Below are 21,021 nucleotides of genomic sequence, written 5' to 3'. Positions count from 1 at the left end.
TGCGCACCGGTTATACTCTACGAGGAGTTTTACCAGTTGGGATTAGCCAGATGTATTTCGGACGGAGCGTGTTGGTGATGATGCCGAAGTTGATGATGATGATGATGGTGATGATTATTGTTGTTGTGATGGTGGTGATGATGATCGCCGTTTTGTTGTCGATGGTACCGCGTCGCGTTCGTACGATGAATCGGGTTGGGCGCATCGGAAGAAGCCAGAGGCAGCGAGTACACCCTCTTTTTTGGTCGCGAGGAGCGCGGGTCATGCAACACAAGCGAAGCAATAGATGTTTGGGTTCATTAGGGGATGAAAGTGTATGTAATTTGTACGCTACAAAATGTTCCAAGAAAAGAGGCATACAGGGAACAGTAAAACGATCCTTCAAACCATTCCCAAAAATAAAAGAAGAAACAAATCAACATATCGTTCGAGACTGCATGATTTAATTTGAAATTTTGTTCAGTTTTTGAATTATTCTTTCTAATTACGACGTTAGTTATTAAATTATTAAATGTGGGAAAGTTATGGCAAATGCAAGAGTTCAATCAAATGTTTTGCCTAAAAATTTTTTATTTTTTCTTCAGAAGTAGAATTTTCTTCAGAAGTAGCATTACACATGGTTTCTTGGAACACGTTAGGTATCAAATAAGATCGTTAGAGGCACAACAGAATACAACATACTCTGAAAAAGGACCTGGGAATGCGAGAAAAGTGGAGAAAGAAAAAAAATATGCGAAGAAGAAAAAGTTTTAACACACATGGGACATACCTTAGTTGCTCTTCTTTTTGAGCTCCTATAAAGAGTGCAACTAGCCTGCAGTAATGCAAGGGCTAGCAAAGCTGCTACACAACCGACGACGATATAGAGCTTCGTCGCACTCAGAAATAGATTTGAAGAAGATGACCGCTCGTTTTCATCTTCCGCCTCAATATCGTTCACTGGAAGCAAATATATCACATTCTGTCATTATGTTGACTCTTGATGATACATCGAAGATGATGAATATTTTAATTTATTCCTTCGCATTTTATTTTATATTATTAACATTTTAGAAATGACGCTACTTGACCTGTTTTAATTTAATTATGTGATTTTTTAATTTTAATATGATCGCTATGTTACATGCACTGTTAAGAAGAAACGAAGTCTATAATTTCAACTTGAAACAGATATATATAAAAGTATTTCGGTTACAAGAAGAATAAAGAGGTGAAATGCTTTATCAAGCGGCGCGGTAGCGTCGCGACGCCAATATATTAAAAAATTCATTCAAGCTTATCAACGGTTTGCCTATGTACAGTGACCGCGACGTTACCAAGTAGCTTATCCGAAGCTTTTACTCTTAAGAAACTTTCGATTAAAATCAGGAATCTGAAGCCGTAATCAAAAATCTAACGGCATTTTTCTTATACAATGTGGATGCAAGCTTTTGATTGCGATCAGTTTGAATAAGATTGATACAGTCAATCCTGAGGTATGATAATCCTATCGAGCGAAATATCAGAATTGTGACATTTATTTTTCCAATTCAGACTCTCACGCGTACGTATGCTCGCACGCACACACGCAAAGCGATTTTGCTCTCAAGGCGCGTTTGCAGCACTCATGTATGATTATTCGCTTGAGTGTGCAAATACGCCTTGAGAGACAATGTTGTGTATGTACATTCATATGTATAAGATATAATGTAAGGTTATAGAGTATATATCGCGCGGACAACATAAAAAATAAGTTATAGTCATAGACATAAAGTATATTTAGACCAAGCGTTTGCCTTTATTTAAGGAGTAAGGGGTAAAGATGCACGTAGAAAAGGACATACTCTGTTTCGTGTCCCTTGCGTTCTCTCTCGCTCGCACAGAGCATAGCGTTCTCTTGCGTCATGCTATGTGCGAGCGAGTGAGAACGAAAAGGGTACGAAACAGAGTATGTCCTTTTCTATGTGCACCTCGGCTCCCACTCCTCAACACTCGGTCTAGATATACTATGTCTATGGTTATAGTATATATCGCGGAATAATGGAACGAAAAGTGATGAGTATCGCGGAATAGTGCATCAACGAAGAAAAATGATAAAGTGAAAAGAAATTATTAAATTTATACACTATTAATAGTGTAAGAAAGAGAAGTGATTTCTTTTAATCAATGTCATATCAAGCAAAGTTTTGGTTACATTAATAAGACTGAGCGAATACTTACATCAGTGGAGTGAATCTGTGCATTGTGCATTATCAATTATAACATATTTGTGATAAATACATTATTGGGAAATGATTATGAATAAATTGAAGGAATATTTGGAGATTTTGGCTGGCCATGTTTTCGATAACGATAAGCTGGTAGTTATACGCGCAAATGTGATTCGTGCATATAATGTTTATTTGTACTTTATATATAAATGTAATTAATGCATAATTAATATTTTTAGATTAACTTACAAATGGCTAAAAGCAATGAGTTTATGTTAATATAGCAATATAAATCTTGTGAGAAGTCTATCAAAAATATCATAAATTGAATACACATCACAGCACACCACAGACCACAGCATTGAATACACATTTTTATTATTTGGCTTTATATAGAATAATAAAATGATAAAATCATATGGAAACACTTCTATAGTGTATACAAATATTTTGCGAATCTGGAATTACTCGCTACTTTTGGTTCTGAAAATGTAAATTTATTTATATTTTATATATAAATGTATTTAATGTTTAATTAATATTTTTAGGTCACTTACAAATGGCTAAACAATGAGTTGCATATCTACGTTAATATAGCAAAACAAATCTTGGGAATTCTATCAAAAATATTACATTATATACAGTTGAATTGAAAGCATCACAATTAGAGCCTGAGATAGACATGTTAAGCATTAGTTAAAGAAGAGAAATAAGATAATAATTTTATTTATAAATTATATAATAAAGGTTATTTATTTTCTTAGACTAAATTCTCCAGGGACAAGACTTATTGTTAATCTATTTAACTTTTTTTGATATAATGGTTGAACTTATTTTTTAAAACAACAAGAAACGTGGAAATTGATGGTTTATTTGGATAGAGCTGCCTTTTGCAATATAATGTTATCGGAGAACATCTGTCATCAACAAATAGTAGTTCAAATTTGAATCAAAATGAGGAAGAAGAATTGATTAGTGATACTAAATTGCAGATTTTATTATAGGGGTGAAGAAAAGTTTATAATAATTTGGTGGCTGCGTTGATTAAAACAGAAGCTTACGGTGCAGTTTTAGAAAATGCGAAACATGAAGGTGCCAACTACAAAATGTTAAAGCACTACTTAGAAAAGATATTGCAAAAATCCTAATCTTCTTTTTATTTACTATCTTTAATCTTTTTTTAAATAAGTTTTATATATTCTTAATTTATATTTTATATGTAGAAAATTCAAATATGTGTATATATATATTGTACATATCGTAGGAACAATATTGAGACACGAATGGGAATATGCAAAAGCTTATGCAATCTCTTCCTCTCGCTTCACTGAATTCAAAAATTACATCCAGAAATGAAGATATTTACTATAGAATTAATGACCTTAAAGGATAAAATTGGTAAATATGTAAAAAAAGATAAGCATCTATATCGCAAAATGTTAGGTGTAGTTGAAAATACTAGAAATCCATCAAAAGATATAAAAGCAAATGATAAAAGTAAGTAATTAAGTAAATATAGATGCTAATAAAAGCAAATGATAAAAGTAAATAATTAAATAAAAATAGATGCTTTTCTTTTCTGCATCTTTAGCAATTTTATCTTTTAAAGTCATTAATTCTGTAGTAAATATCTTCATTTCTGGACGTAATTTCTGGATTCAGTGGAGAGAGAGAAACAGAGAGAAATTGCATAAGCTTTTATATATTCCCCTTTGCGTCTCAATATTGTTCCTTTGATATGCACAATATATATATATATATACACATATTTGAATTTTCCATATGTAAAATATAAATCAAGAATATATAAAACTTATTTTAAAAAGATTAAATATTGTAAATAAAAAGATTAGAATTTTTGCAATACTTTTCCTAGTGTTTTAACATTTTGTAATTGACATCTTGAAATATGTTTCAAATTTTCTAAAGCTGCATCATAGGCTTTTGTTTTAACCAACGTAGCTATCAAATTATTATAAACTTTTATACAATCCTCTAATAAAATCTGCAATTTAGTATCAGTAATCAATTCTTCCTCCTCATTTTGATTCAAATTTGAATTACTTTTTGTCGATGACAGATATTCTAATGCTCTCCGATAACATCATATTGCAAAAGGCAGCTCTATCCGAATAAACCATCAATTTCCACGTTTCTTATTGTTTTAAAAAATAAGTTCAACTATTATGCCAAAAAAAGTTAAATAGATTAACAATAAATCTTGTCCCTAGAGAATTTAGTCTAAGAAAATAAATAACCTTTATTATATAATTTATTAACAAAATTATTACCTTATTTCTCTTCTTTGACTAATGCTTAACATTTCTACATATTTCAGGCTCTAATTCTGATACTTTCAATTCAACTGTCTATGTAATATTTTTGATAAAATTCCTACAGTATTTGTTTTGTTATTTAACATAGCATGCCACTCATTGCTTAACTATTTGTAAATGACCTAAAAATATTAATTACACATTGATTACATTTATATATAAAATCTAAATAAAGATTTACACATTTCCAAAACTAAAAGTTACGAATAATTCCAGATCCACAAAATGTTTGTAGATTATAGAAGTGCTTCGATATGATTTTATCATTTCATTATTCTTTATGCCAATTAAAAATGTGTATTTAATGCTGTTGTTTTTATGATATTTTTGGTAGAATTTTGACAAGATTTACTTTGCTATTAACATAAACTCATTGCTTAGCCATATTTATGTTAACTTAAAAATATTAATTATGCATTAATTACATTTATGTAAAATTAAATAAACATTATGTACGAATGCGCGTTCGCGAGTACAATTCTTAACTTATCGTTTTCGAAAACATAGTCAGCCAAAATCTTCCATAATCATTTTTCAACAATGTATTTGACAATATATTGACAATTATGATAATTGACAATGCACAAATTCACTCAAATGTAAACATTCGCTCAGTTTTGCTAATATAATCTAATTTTGGTTAATATGACATTGATTAGAAGAAATCACTTCTCTTCCTTGCACTATTTCGCGATTTTCTTAGTGGCCATTAACCACTTTATTACTTTTCTTCTTGTGTTGCAATATTCCGCGATATATAAACATATTTAATAAATCAATAAATGCAAAAAATATTTGATCTCTTGATTATATCATTTATAGAGTATATTTTAGAAGGAATTATATACTGTTAAAATGTATGCGTTTATTCAATAGAATAGACTTGTGTCATATTCATATTAAAGTATGAGTAAGAAACAAGTGCATCTTCTTCGTAATAAAAACAGTTTCCTTCCTATTGCTTTCTATATTTTGATATTTATTCACTTACACATTTTATATTATTATTATTGATTATACGGTTTGTATACAGTTTAACTTCTGTATTAAAATTATCTATAAAAATAAGATAGATAAGTGATTGATACTTAAGATTATTTATAATCTTGTATTCAATACTTATATTCAATATGGTATAAGCTTTGTAAATATATACTGTTTATATAATCCTTTTCAAAAAAAATTTCCTTTCTATTGAATAAATTAAAAAAGAATCGCATCCATATTAATACTGCATAATGTAGTACTTTATATTTTGCAGGAAAAATGTCATTCTAAATTTTTACAAAAAGCAATGAGATCCCACAAAAAACCTCGCAAAGGTAAAAAAAAATACGCCAAGTATATAAAAAAATCCCAATTTGTACGTAAAATAAGTTTAATATTTATCCTTAAAAAATAACTTTAAAAAAAATTTTTTCTTGAAAAATAATTTTCATAAAAAATAAAAAACTAAAAAATGATTTTCCTCTAAAAAATAACTCTAAAAGATAAAAACCTCTAAAAAATCAAAAATCAAAATTAAAAATGAAATTAAGTTAACTAGCCAAATACGTAGAAGCAGTTCAGTTTGTAATTTGAAATAGTATTTGTTTGATAAAATCAGTTTTGCATTTATGGAAATATAGATTTTCTCGAGAAAATTAAAATGCACTTTATTTTTATAGAATTACGTTATTATGTCCCCTTCAAATAAATATTATATATAATATATAAAATAGCACAATTATATTGCGGATTTTATTACAAATGGTTCATCATAAAACTACTTAACCTTTAATGCAATAACATCGATCACATCGATCACAAATTTCAAGTTTAAAAGTGCCCCGTGCCAAACTGATCGAGTTGTTTTGAAATTAATCATAAGCTTTACCAGATAGGCCTGGAACGAAAAGGATTAAAATTGAAGTGACATACAAATGCTTGGCGTGCCAGATCTGAAATAAAAATTTCTAAAAGATTATCAGAAATCATTACCAATATATTAATTATCAGAAATCATTATCAATATATTAATAAAAATAAATGACTTATAATGCACGCCAAGTTTTGGCATGTCACTTTAATTTTAATCCATTTCGTTACAGGCCTATCTAGTAAAGCTTATGATTAATTTCAAAACAACTCGATCAGTTTGGCACGGGGCACTTTTAACCTCGAAATTGGTGATCAATGTGATCAACGTTATTGCATTAAAGGTTAAGTAGTTTTATGATTTACCATTTGTCATAAAATCCGCAATATAATTGTGCTATTTTATATAGGTGTACAAATAAGTTTCCGCCGTTTGACAAAAGTTGGCGCCACCAGTAAGTTATGGTTAAAATTGTCAGATAAAACGTCCTTATCGTAAGATTGGACGTCAGTCAATAACATAACCTTAAAATATTAGTGATTTTTTATCAGTATAATATATTCTTTTGTGTGCGAAAATGTCGAGTTTTGAGCCGAATAAGCGTCATTTGCGGGAACTTTTGATTTACTTCTTCAATTTGAAGAAATCTGCAGCTGAGGCGTATCGATTGCTTGTAGAAGCATATGGTGAGGCTGCCTTAAGTGAGAGAAGTTGTCGTGAGTGGTTTCAAAAGTTTAAGAATGGTGAATTTGACATCGAAGACAAAGAACGTAGCGGAATTCCGAAAGTGTATGAAGACGCGGAATTGGAAGCATATTGGATCAAGATTCGTGCCAAACGCAAGAAGAACTTGCACTTACATTGGGAGTGACTCAAAACATTAAGTTCCGTTCTTTCACAATAAATGCCCAATTTTTGATAAAAAACGGCAGAAACTTATTTGTACACTTAATATATAATATTTATTTGGGCGAAACGTAATATAATTCTACGAAAATAAAGTACATTTTAATTTTTTCGAGAAAATCTATAATATTTCTATAAATGCAAGGCTGATTTTATCAAACAAATACTATTCCAAATTATAAACTGAACTGCTTCTATGTACTTGGCTAGTTAACCTGATTTCATATTTAGTTTCGATTTTTGATTTTTAAAAAATTTTTATCTTTTAGAGTTATTTTTTACAGGAAAATCTTTTATTTTTTTATTTTTTATAAAAATTATTTTTCAAGGAAAAATTGGTTTAAAAGTTATTTTTTAAGGGTTAATATTAACTTTTTTTACGTACAAGTTGGGACTTTTTTATATACTTGGCGTATTTTTTTTATCTTTGAGGTTTTTGTGGGATAATCATGTACATATACTGATTACAAAGGCTCACCTCGAGGTACTCTGATTATTAAGTACTGCGGATCGACGTTAAGCGCACCAACTTTGCCAGTCACCAATGCTTCGCGTAACGCTTTTTCTGTTTCTATCCCAGTGTCCGCAGCTTTCAAAGATCTGCCCTTAGCTTCGTTCTTGTCAAGGATCAGATTCATGCGGGCAATCACTCCCGATTCGTTGTCTCTGAAAGGAGAGAAAAAAAACACGTTTAAACGTTGCGCACATTGCTACTTTTTGATTTCTTGATATAATACTTTGTCTTACTTTCGTAACTCGTTAAGCCGGACTTGATAATAGCCTGGAAGTTTCTTAAAGACTGGTCCGAAGCTATCTGATATCTTGTTCGAGATCACTTCGAAGTCGGAACTGCCGGGTACAGGAGTTATAAATCCATTGCCCAGATTAACGAGCTTGACTTCGATATCGTAATGCAATCTCGGTGGCGCGGGCGTGGTTTGGTCTTCAATTTCTAGATAGATAATTGAAGAATATTTTTACAGAAATATAATTTCAACATATTTTAGAACACAAAAAATTAGCATTCTAAAACATTTCAATTAAGAATTTAATTAATAAACAATATAAAAGCTGACATAATTACAAAAAAATAATCTTTTTAACAAAAAAGATTACTATCAATTAATTAAACAACATAATCGTGATAATTTTAACAATGATGTATAATTAAATAGAAACAGATGAGGCAATTGATTAATAATACATCAAATGATACAATAACTTAATCGCTAAAATCACTTTAAAAATTATATTAATAATCATACTAACAATTTTAATAAATCATAAAAATGTAACAAATTTTTAGTCGATATTTACCTTCCAAGCCACAGGACTTAATGCATATTTTATCCGACGAAACAATCGGTTTCGCGTCGTGTTTCCGTATCTTCTTATTGATCGGATTAAATATACCACCTTTTACCGGGAACATCATGTACAGGCAGTGATTGTCCGTGAACGAAAGATCCCTACTGTCCTCCGTAACGCGTTTTCTTGAGAATTCGAGAGTAGTTACACCGTTCTCGATACGACCGCTGATGTTGTAGACGTCTTGCGACGGATCTAACAACGGCGCGTTGTAGCCGCTGATCCAAGTGTCCATCAAGAAAGCCCGACCGTTCGTTTTGTCGACCCAGCCAAGTACGGCATCGGTTTGCGACTACAAATTAAAACAAAAGAATATAAGAAAATAAATCTATATACAATATTATTCTATCTATACTACAATATTATTTATAAATTTCGCAAGTTCTGAAGTTTCTTTTTACGCGACACGCTTTCTTTTTTCAAGAAAGTCTGAATCGATCCGGTTAAATATAATGATTTTTTAGTTAATTTTTAAGATCAATTTATAATGCATAATTAAGCTTAGATATTAAAGTAGATTTATCGAGAGAAAAATCCATATGACAAGTTCTTCTTACCATACTGCCGTCATCGGAAAATCCAACTCCGGTCCACGTATTGGTATTCGTCGTGGAAATTACGAATGTTATCAGATCCTAGGGAAAAGAATTTCCATGATATTGATTTCATCAGAGAGGAACCGAGCCTTGTCTGCTCCCGCGCATGAAAGCAAAAAGTCAAAAAAAAAAATATGAGACAGATTACCTTTTTACCCTTGTACGTCCATTGGATAGCATATTCGCAAGTGCCATTCTCCGGCGAACAATTTCTCGGATAACGCCATTGACCACCGCAGCGACCGTCTTGTAACGTCACACCGCCGGCAAATTCCGGTTTTTTAGCTTCGTCTGAAACGTCCGGATGTTACGCGTGAAATGATCAACGTGTTTGTCATAAAACGAAAAAACTTTAAAGATTTGTTTAATGGAGTTATTCACAAATAATAATAATGTAATTTTAAAATATTCCAGAATGTGAAAATAGTCTTGTCAGAAAATGCTATTAAGTATCTATTCACAATTTTAACGGAAGGCTAAATTGTGCGTCATTATACAGAATGCCCCAGTGTTACCGCATCATCTACTTCTACTAATAACAAATTCTTGAGATCGTTTTAAGATGATTTTTCCTCCGCAAAAATATCGAGGCATCAATAATTTCCATATTATAAGTTATAAGCGATTCAAAAAGAAGGACTGTTTGCAAACTAAACTTTATAGAGAGTTAAAATTACATTCTTTAATTAATTCCAGATAGAGTTTATTTTTTAATAGAGAGAGAGAATTTTAATTTAAGTCTTAGTTACAAAGATATATGATGGAAAAAATTGGGAACTTGCAAAAAATGATAACCTCTCTCTCTCAACATTTTCGCAGAGGAAAAATCGTTTCCAAATCTTAAGAATCTGCCATTAGCAGGTGATGCGGTGAACTCTGAGATATCCTGTATAATCTGGCGATTTGTGAATAAACATAGCAAGTTGACTAGAAGACTCACCGAAGAAATTCATCGTCACCTGGCCTCTCTGCATTCCGTGGCCGTGATATTTAAGCTCGTCGACCTTGTAGAAATCTTTAACGTTGGCCTTGGCCTTTTCGATACCGCTAGCCGGTTGATGCACGTATTTGCCCGGCTCTTGACCTTTCGCCCAAATCACATGCATATTATCGTCACGAATCTCGTAATCGGTCGGCTCCGTGGCGGCCAATTTCCTGCGAAAGAGCATCGTCGTGACGCCGTCGCGTTCGTAACCGAATGCGGCCGTCAAGCTGTCCTTTCCGCCCCAATATTCGTCCTTACGGGGCGTCGAGCGATCCCTCGTGTAATAATCGCCGATCCTATAATTTGTCTCTCGCGCCATACCGATTATAATATCCGTACAGTCCATTGGATTGAAGTCGTGCTTGGGTGTGTATTTGTGTCCTGGTGCCGGTAACGATGCTTTTGGAGAACGTGAACATATAAATTTAGTTAACGCAAAGCCGAGTTTGCAAAATATTCGTCATGTAAAACGTCTATGATGAAATTGAATAATGAATTGAGAGAAGTGCGTCCGATATTTTTATCCGACTCGAATTTTTCGTAACATTTTTAAACTATACGAGAATATAAGAAGACTAAAATCTTATACATATATTATTTCAAAATTATTTAAACATTTTTTGGAATATAATATAATTATTTGTTCTTAAATATGTCTTTTAAATAATTTCCTCTCTACTCTTCTTAATTACAATATCATGCCGACTTTAATTTGTTTTTAAATGCTTTTTAAAATCGACAGAGGATTAATTATTCATCTGAATGGGATGAGTCGATATTATGATAATGCGAGTTTGAATGATGGTCTTACAGTGTCGGTGAAAAATCATGACGGGTAGAAATCGAGACACGTGCAAATTTCGTGTCGAAGTAAATGCATGCTACAATTTCGAATCCGTTATCGGTATATTTACAGGAGAAAAAATAAAATTCCGAGTAAGTAGCGACGCGGAGGAAAGAGGAGGGGGATAGAAGATGGGTGAGATGGAGACATGAAGCATAAGCGTTATTGATATTATCTACAAATATTTCTTTACATCGTTACATTAAGAACGCGGATGGTAAATTAATAAATGGAAATTTTTTATGCAGTATCAGAGCGCAGTTGCGTTAACATTTTACAATGAGTGCCGCATCCGATAGAAGCGACGCGGATGTCGCACGCACGGATGAATTTTTCTCTAGCTTCTTATCAGCACGCTAATTACACTTTCTCTGCAAATATTTACCGTTACGGATTTATTCCAGTTGTACGAAGTTTTCCTTTATGGTTATCGTGAAAGTTGCGAATATCGAAAGTAATGTTGGGTGATGTACTACTGATCATTGTCGAGATGTTCTGATGGCTATCACTACAAGAGATTTTTTTATATTGGTACTATTAAGATTTTAAAATCGGATCTTCCTTCAATGAAAATAATATATTTATGTATGCGTGATACATGTCATATCAGAATTAAAAAGGAAAATTGACAAACATTTTGATGTAAAAATATTTCATTAAACGAGAGTTAAAAAGCAAAAATCTCTAGTAGCTCAAGAGTTAATGATATTATAGCGTGGCAACTTTTATATATGCATAAACAAGCGTTGAATCGGTCCATTCGTTACCTTTCGTCGCTCCCGACTTCGCTTCCGGCTTCGAATTGGGTTCCGGTTCAGATTTAGGTTCTGGTTCAGATTTAGGTTCCGGCTCAGATTTTGGTTCCGGCTCGGATTTTGGTTCTAACTCAGAATTGGGTTTTGGTTCGGATATTGGTTCCGGTGCAGAGTTCGATTCCGGCTCGGATTTTGACTCTGGTTCAGATTTCGATTCTGGTTCGGATTTTGGCTCTGGCTCGGATTTTGGTTCTGGCTCGGATTTTGGCTCTGGCTCGGATTTTAGCTCTGACTCGGATTTCGGCTCTAACTCAAAGCTGGATTCTGGCTTGGATTTCGGTTCTAGCTCAAATTTTGGTTCTGCTTTAGAGCTAGGTTCCGGTTCGGATTTCGGTTCTGGTTCAGATTTTGGTTCTGATTCAGAGCTAGGTTCCGGTTCGGATTTTGGTTCTGGTTCAGAGCTAAGTTCCGGTTCGGATTTCGGTTCTGGTTCAGAGCTGGATTCAGGCTCGGATTTTGGTTCTGGTTCAGAGCTGGGTTCTGGCTCAGAGGTAGGTTCTGGCTCGGATTTCGGTTCTTGCCCGACGACAACGCTGGATTTGGCGACCGGTTTTCCTGTGCAACAAAGCATCGTACTTCGTGCGAACTATCTACTTATAAGGGCCATCACCTTGTGCGTCGTGTCTCGAAAAAAAGGAAATTACAAATCGTACAAAAGATTACTACAGGAACTACTGGGATTTCTTGGACAAACTATGTATCTTTACTGAATTCTTGAACAAGCAAGCGACTCATCGGGACTAGTCTATGGGCATAAATATACCATACATACCATTCGCAGATACCGCGATTGGTTCCGGTGATCTTCTCTTGCGACCTACGCGAAGAAATTCATTATCAATCAAATGTCTCGCACAAATCATTAGCAACAACAGGTATAAAAATCACGATATAAATAATTCATTTCTCATTCTTCGGTTCAGAACATAAAGATTTCTTATGGCAATTGTGCAATTGACATCATTTCGCAACAAGTGTAATGACATAAAAAAAAGTCTGCCTTTAAAGAATTTATAATTCATATGCAGATAAAAATATTATATGTGTGTTTTTTATAATGTTCGTTCATATATAGTTATCTAATACCCGATGTATTATAATTCAAATACGAATTACTTTTGTTTGCATTGTCATTTTTCTACAATTGACTACGACTAACGACTGACTTTTTATGTAATTATATGCTCCTTGAACTTCTACACAGATCAAATATAACATGTCAGAATACAATAGGTAATAATGATAGCATATTAGTGATTGTTTGCTGTGTGCAATAGAAGAAAAAAATATAAGCATTCCTACAAATGCTAATTACTCATTTTCTTCTCGTAAAATAAAAGCAGTCTTGTAAACATCCTTATACAAAAATATCACAGGCTATAGCAAACAACATAAATTTCAGAAAGAATATAGAATAAATGGAATACACTATAATGAAAGGCCGATTTAAGAACTTTTTAAGATACAATCCGACAAATATAATGTCAAATAAGTTTTTTCCGGAAAATAATGACACGAAAAAAAGGATTAAAAAATCTTACCTTGCTTCGTGCTGACTTGATAAGTTACACTGGTTTGCACAGTAACGTCGGCATCCGGTCGTGAAGTTACAAATGTTGCAACGTCCGCCTTAGCCGATCGTCTTTTTGCTATCGATTTCTCGCCTTCTATGCTGGGCTCTGGTTCTGGTTCTGGTTCCGGTTTCGGTTCGGGTTCCGGTTCGGGTTCCGCTATGGATTCTGGTTTCGATTTTGGCTCTGTTTCGGCGACTGGTTCCAATTTTGGTTCCGGCTGTGGAAGTGGTTCAGGTATATCCCTGATCATTGGGAAGGATCGACAAGTTGGTCCCAGATCGTCAGGTCTCCATCCGATACCGATCCACGTTGTGGAGTTGGCGATAAGGATGCCCTCGAGTTCTTTACTTTCCTTCAAGATTCTCCAGTAAAATATGACGTCATCGGAGAATCGCTTCATTGTGTAAGAGTCCAAGTCTACGTCAATGCTTTTCACCGGCGATCCTGAAAATAGAGTCACCGATGCAAAGATAATTTAAAAAATAGGCGATTAAAAAATTATCTTGAAATTTAAATCTGTTTTATTACAAACCAATAATATATATATGAATATATATGTCAAATAAAAATATCTGTATAATGTATGTGTTACAATTTTTAAAAGGTAAATTTAATATGAAATAAAAGAAATTGAAGAGTAATGTGAAAAAAATATTTTCTAGAAACACTCTAATATCGAGTGACGAGGTCGGTGAAGCATCGGTTCAGTGCCAAGTATCCCGGTCGCGCGAGAAATTCTCGGAAGGAATTTCCGCGGTGAAACTTACTCTTCGCACAACCCGGACCGAACCAGCCAATATTGCAGTAGCAGTGCTTGGTGGGCGCGGTCGTACCACTATTGTCGATGCACGTGCCCTGAATACCGCAGTCGGAATCATCCAGGCATTCCTCCTTGAATTCGCACCTCGCGCCATGATAAAGACGATCGCATCTGCATCTGCCCAGCAGGTAACGTCCATGACCGCTACAATCTTCCCGATAGTCCTTCTTGTCACGAATCTATCAGCAGTGAGATTGTACGTGTAAATCACTAAAAAAAAAAATTACGGGGGAAATGTTCTCCCACAAACCGCAATAGAAAAATTAGTATTAATTTTCTTTGTAGATAATAGCTAAGAGACAAGAGAATTCAATATATTAATAATATAAAAAAACTCAAACTTGCACATTAATAATTGTACGAATAATATAATATATTATCATTTTAAAAATAATAATTGATATATAAGTATATAGGGGGGAAAGTAGAATAAAACCAGGTAGGCGGGTCAAACCGGGTACCTCTGTTTCTTCGTGCGATAAGTGATACTACAATATCTTTGGCTAACTCATGTTATTAGTTATAGATCGATGCCAACATTATTTTCAGATGAACCATGCCCACATGCACACAATATTTCTTTTTTGAAAGAAGTCCAAAATTTTCAGGCCAAAAAGATCGATATCGGAATAACAATCGAGTTATTGTTATAGGTATGTTGTAGGTATGTTATAGACTTTTTCTACACAGAGCATTTGCTTCGGTAAATGCAGCGTATACATTCTGTACATATTAGAGAGTATATCTATACTAGTTTTGATCGTCACTTTGTACGCCGGAATATACAACCACCTTGTTTGTTACTTTCCTTGTGTTGGGGCAAAACCTGGTATTACACATCTCATGTAATGAAAAGAGGAAGAACTGTTATTCTGACTTTGTCTCCCTACAAAAAGCAGTTGAAAACAAAAACTAACACTTAGATAAAGAAATCAATCAAAAAAAACTATTTGAGACTCCTAAAGTTAAAATATAAAAATAAGGAAGTCCTGCAACAATGTCGAACAAGAAGATATCTTTATTTGTGATTTTTGTCAATAAAATACATTTTTGTATTGCATTTTGATTAAAATAAATCTATATTTTGTAACTGCACGGTTTTACATGTTTTTAAATGGGTACCCAGTTTTATCCTACTGGTAGGGCAAAACCTAGTATTTTGACTTCTCCAAAGAATCTTGTTATCCTTGATAACCAAATATTTTTTTGAACAACTAGTCTAATTTTCTCGTAGTCCACTAAAAACTACTAACGGTCAGCAAAATTTTTTTTACTCTCTGATTTTTTGTAGGAAGACAAATCCAAAAAAGTACCCGGTTTTACCCTACTTTCCTTATATTAATTCCTCGGTTTTATATAATCTCTATTAAAAGATTTTAGAATAGTTTCTTTATGTAATTTCTTTTTTTTTTCCTAGGCTGAATAATGCCTATTTATTAATGCTGCTAAAAATAGCTCACGTTTCAATTAATTAATTTAATTCGCATTGATATTGTCTCAGTTTACATTAATATGTAAACTGAGACAATATCGCATTATTTAATAGAGTTATAGAAATTATGAGGAACTCACATCAATGTCGGCGCACGACCAAAATCTATAGCTGGAGCCCCATTCCTCGGCCTCCCGCAGCAGTCTGATAGTGCAGTCAGTGCAGCTAAAATCTTGTGGCAGCTGCACGGCATAACTCTGCGCTCTGAAAATCAGAAATATCGCATCAGATAAATCAGAAGAAAGGGCGCATCATTGCATACTTACGTAGCATCGTCCTCGACGAATTCGCTGTTTCGTGTGATAGGCGTTAGATCGATCAGAGGTCTATCGTAAAAATCTAAGATCTGAAGTCGAAAGCCTCCCTGAAAAATAGCAAATATTCATATTCATACATGTGTGAAAAACATAAAATATTTATTTGCTCTTAAAAGTTGACTTTTATTTATCCTTCAATTAAAATATCGACGGTTTCGTTTTATTTTATACTCATCTCTTCCCCGACAAAATATTATACATTGACATAATCATCGCGCCATTCAATAGAGAAGTGATAAACTGAAGATTCGGATTAAGTTTTTTATATGGAAAAGAGATTCATGTATCTGTGGATATGTGGATTTTTCTATAGTCTAAAAGTTGAAAAGTATGTTCCTGTCACACATACAAGTCATGAAACGTTCAACAAAACATTTATATTTTGTCCATTCATGGCATTCATTCTGCTAAATTTATGGCTGTTGTTCGAGTTCCGCAATAAATAGCACATCATCACATGGAAAAAGGTTAGAGCGGTTTCGATACCAATCATATAAGCGGAATTGATGCAAGTGGGTCCCAGTCGTGCGAGATCTCTCGATTTTTTTCTTGTAACTCGACGAGTTGCAAGAAGCAAAGTAATTCGTTCCATCGTTGTTGCCATTTGCTACGCTGGCCTTAATAAATCGACGATACAATAACGGACTAGAACTTGTCTTCTTTGATTTACTGACACAATTAATGCCGTTAATGCTACATAATCGTTTATCAACGTGTTATTTAAACAACAATTATATAAAAAACATATAATATAAAATAAATAAATATATACACACACATTTGTATACATTGAATACAAAATTAGAAAACATTATTTTATTTAAAACATTACATTAATTAAAAGCTGTGTCAATTATCACATTCATTTTTTTTTTTTACTTGATCGGCAACAAAACAAATGGGTACATTTGCGATTGCCAACCTGAGATGTCCGGATTATTCAGACAAATATGTATGCATCTCGGTCGTGGCTATAATAATTATCCGGATTCTGACACGAATATCTCGGTCCGTATGGACGGCGACGCCAGAATGTCGATAAAGCCGTTATATGGACTCGCATCGTACAAGCGCATCATATGCATGAGCCGCGATTGGTCGTGATCACTTCTATTAACCCGCAAACGCACGCCTCGGAATCTCGCGTTTGCGACATGATTTACGAAATTCGTGCGCCGAATTAAAGAGCGCGGAAAGACTCTCCGTCGTCGAATTAAGAACGCTCCTTCCTCTCTTCCCCCGTCGAGATAATGACGGAATAATGACAAGGAGTTAATGGATGCCCCCGGCCGATTGATATGCGCCATCGGTTGCGACATCGTGAGATTCTTTATAATCACGTCGGCCCGAGCACCGTTAAGAAAGCACCCCGATGCAAGTTCATAAACGTTATTGAGTAACATCCGTATCCGTCCGTGACGGCTTCGTAGGAGGAAGCGATGTAAGGATTATCGCGGGCCGATCTGCGGATGCAGATTACGACCTCGTAATCGAGATATGCGATTTTCGAATCGGAAATCGGTAATTTTAATTTACACACGCAGGTATATCTCCTTGGATAATCTCTGTCTTATTCTTTTTATATCTTCATTCCAATTAATTCTTGGATTCGATATTATCCACCCGAAAGAGAGAAGAAAATATTTGTATGTTTGACGTGCGCAATCGTAGATTTTAATTAATTTATTTATTTATCTAAAAATAAACGGGAAAAAAATTTTCTTTAATAAACGATAAAAGGATTCAACAAGATATACATCAGATACGTATGTATTATATATATATATGAGATAGTAATACATTTTAAACAAGATGTTTTTTTTTTTGACAATAAAATTAAAATTTGGAAAATAGAAAAATCAGAGAATATATGTAGTAAATAGAATGAGTTAGATTATATAATTTACCGTTTAAATTAATATGTAAGATATTATGATTAAACAATTATATCTTGTATACGTACAAATTTATTTTACTATAATAATATTATTGTTAGAGTGTGCAATATCTCTTCATTAATGCTACTTGATAAGAAAATCAGTTTTCCTAATATCATAATTAATGGATTTAGGTCATTCATATATTTTCCACTCAAGCAGTTTCCATCGATGAATCTAGAGTTTGTATATTTTCCGGAATAAGTTGGAATGAATGCGCAAATCTCGTAGCTATCTTACGAATTTGTCGCGTGACATCCGTCGACAAGAGCAATCAGACAGTCGGTGAAAGACGACATTCGTTGCAGAAGGAAACGATGGTCGCGCGTTCCCACCTCGAGACATCGCGAAGAAGAGAAAGGGTAGAGATAGGGCAAGTCGCAACGACGTGGTCGTGGTACTGCTTCGCACGGTGAACACACCTGCACTCTCGGAGGCAGGCACGGTTGTTATCGTCAAATTTTTCTCGTGCCGACATCCAGCGCGGATATTCCCGCGCGGCCAAGGAGGCTGCGGTCAAGATTTTAATGTCTCTAAATGTCGTAATGTAATCCGTGCGAATGTTTATCGCGCGCATTTCGTCCATCCCCTTAACGACCACCTAGCGACTGCCTTCCTAAGAAGGAGAGATTACATCTTTCTTGCATATTTGGAAATAATTCTTTTTGCGACTGCGGTTGATATTTTCATGAATCTAGGTGCATCGGCATAAGAAAGAGAAAAAATACCATTTCTTCGGTATCTCTTCCATATATTCCTTGACTAGAATCTAAAGTCGACCTCATCACTCTTAATGTTAAACTTCAAAATCAATTGAAGTTGTATAAAGAATAAGGCTTCTATTCCTCTCTGTATTTTTTACCATTTTCAATTTTTAACCAAGGAATCTTTTCCACATGTATTTATCAGGTCTTATTTTCTATTATGATAATATGGATAGTGCAATATCTTACATACGATTTCTTCAGTATCTCTTCCATATATTCTTCGATTAGAATCTAAAATCGACCTCATTTCTTTTAATATTTACTCTTATAGAATAATTTTTACATTAATAATCTATCAAAATAAAATCGATTAAAGTTATGTAAAGAATAAGGTTTCTATTTCTTTCTGTATTCCTTAAATCTCCATATTTCAACTTTTGACCAAGAAATTTTTTCCACATGTGTTCTTCAGGTTTTATTCTCTATTATGATGATATGGGTAATGCAATATCTTAGATAACGATACAACTCCATTCAAATCGTGTCGAAGAGATGCATATTATATATTGTATATTGGATAATCGCGCTACAATGGAGAACGTTTCGAGGATGGAGGCCATTGCTGCATACGGAGGCTCGGTTTCGCTGCACGCTTCGCCAAGTAAGAATCGCGGGTTTTGCACATTTAGCCGAAGGCAAGACGACGCCTTCGTGCCCGAACGAATGTCATCGGCGGATGTTCGAGTTACGGTACCCGGCATACCGATCTCTACTACCTCGGGAAGTTCTCCAGGCATTGCGTCCACACGTTGGCCGCCTATAACCGCCTCTATTCGGCCTACTCATAGGCCACATGCCTACGAGGCAACCACGCTTGTGAATAATTCAGCGCGTGTCACCTTGAGCGACGAGCAACACGTAGGCAGAGAAAAAGAGATAGAGAAGAAAGAGAGAGAGAGAGAGAGAGAGAGAGAGAGAGAGAGAGAGAAAGTCTCCGAGACGTGCTCTTTTCCTTTCGTAGACCATGAGCGGACAAATTTGTAATGTCCTGCGGATAGTGTTGAACGTTCGAGTACTCGCACGTTGAATACAAACGACCGATGGCGATTATTATCGAGCTCGTCGGACGAGCAAGAGTGCCGCGACGTTTCCTCGTTTGCCTGTCATAGTGCACTTTAATGAACATACAATAAAGAATTTATTGTTATTATTATTTGACAGTTATACGCTTTTATTTCGTGTTAGAAAAGTAAAATTATTATAAACAAAATTAAGAGCAAAAATACTAGATATATACATTTTTTTTGATGGACTATTACAAGAGCTATTGTTTGGAGTTTTGATAACATTCGATGTCTTCAATCTTACGCTTCGCACTTGGATACTAATACTTTCTCCAAAGGCTCGTAAAGCTTTCTCCTTCGGTTGATCGAAGATTCGAAAGAATCATACGTTCGACAAGACCGAATGTGATCGATATAGCTGTTTATTGTCATTTAAATTTAATTTATCCAGATTTCAATCTACATTTAATCGTTTACAGAGTTACATGTGAACTCATGAAAATTTACGCAGACTCCCGATTGTCATTACAATCTATTGTGCGATTTGTAATGCACGCTGTATAAAAACTTAATTATTATAATACATATACACTACGCAAAAAAATTAAAGGGCCACTTTCTTCCTTCTACAAAAAAGGCAATTTTCCAATGGCTGCAACTTCGTCGCATATAATCAGTGCAATTTTTACTTGATTTTAAAGTAATGATTACACTTCAACAATGAATATTAATTGAAAAAGCAATTAGTGCATGTTAAAGTGCCGACTTTTCTCTTTAAATTGCTTTTTTAATAATCATTGTGCGATAATTTTTTCACTAGTTATGAACGCTCAAAGTCAATAGATCGATTTTACTTTAGTAGTGAATAACTCGGCGAAAAAAAATCGCAGGACATTCATTAAAAAAGCAAATTAAAGATAAAACTCTGCTCTTTAAAATCCAATTAACGAAATTGTGCTACAATTTTTTTTTCTTCGGCATTCTTTGATAAACTTTTGAAAAATTTAGTCAATCGACGGATGTTGCTTTTTCATAATGTAACTTCGTAACAAATGAAAAGAATTGAACTTGACTAAAAGATTCTAAAACTAGAAACTTCAAGCTTTGTAACGCTTTTTTATTGATCTCAATCTGATTATATGCGACGAAGTTGCAGCCACTTGAAAATTGCCTTTTTTGTAGAAGGAAGAAAGTGACCCTTTAATTTTTTTTG

The 21,021-nt window shown here is 33.9% G+C and overlaps 1 protein-coding gene and 1 pseudogene across 4 annotated transcripts in view; one reads left to right on the top strand and one right to left on the bottom strand.

Moving 5' to 3' along the window:
* The window catches only part of Nahoda (nahoda), a 39,599-nt gene that overhangs the window by 2,792 nt on the left and 15,786 nt on the right, over positions 1-21,021 (bottom strand). The window contains exons 4-17 of one of the 4 annotated variants that reach the window (XM_070312098.1): positions 16,050-16,147; positions 15,864-15,987; positions 14,239-14,470; positions 13,439-13,915; positions 12,670-12,714; positions 11,850-12,452; positions 10,194-10,637; positions 9,402-9,544; positions 9,215-9,292; positions 8,607-8,949; positions 8,037-8,241; positions 7,768-7,955; positions 770-939; positions 34-236 (exon numbers count right to left, since the gene is read on the bottom strand). In XM_070312098.1, coding sequence (XP_070168199.1) covers positions 34-236; positions 770-939; positions 7,768-7,955; positions 8,037-8,241; positions 8,607-8,949; positions 9,215-9,292; positions 9,402-9,544; positions 10,194-10,637; positions 11,850-12,452; positions 12,670-12,714; positions 13,439-13,915; positions 14,239-14,470; positions 15,864-15,987; positions 16,050-16,147 — 3,353 coding nt within the window. Of the gene's footprint in view, positions 1-7; positions 237-769; positions 940-7,767; positions 7,956-8,036; positions 8,242-8,606; positions 8,950-9,214; positions 9,293-9,401; positions 9,545-10,193; positions 10,638-11,849; positions 12,453-12,669; positions 12,715-13,438; positions 13,916-14,238; positions 14,471-15,863; positions 15,988-16,049; positions 16,148-21,021 lie in introns of all 4 variants that reach the window. The other 3 variants (XM_070312099.1, XM_070312097.1, XM_070312100.1) reach the window with 3 other exon arrangements.
* Positions 2,782-3,946, top strand: LOC138942069 (peptidyl-prolyl cis-trans isomerase FKBP8-like; annotated as a pseudogene).

The sequence above is a fragment of the Polyergus mexicanus genome, unplaced genomic scaffold (genome assembly GCF_030449975.1).
Source record: "Polyergus mexicanus isolate NDT 795.1 unplaced genomic scaffold, iyPolMexi1.0 SCAF_21, whole genome shotgun sequence".
Lineage (NCBI taxonomy): Eukaryota > Metazoa > Arthropoda > Insecta > Hymenoptera > Formicidae > Polyergus > Polyergus mexicanus.
This window is presented reverse-complemented; position numbering and strand designations above follow the sequence as displayed.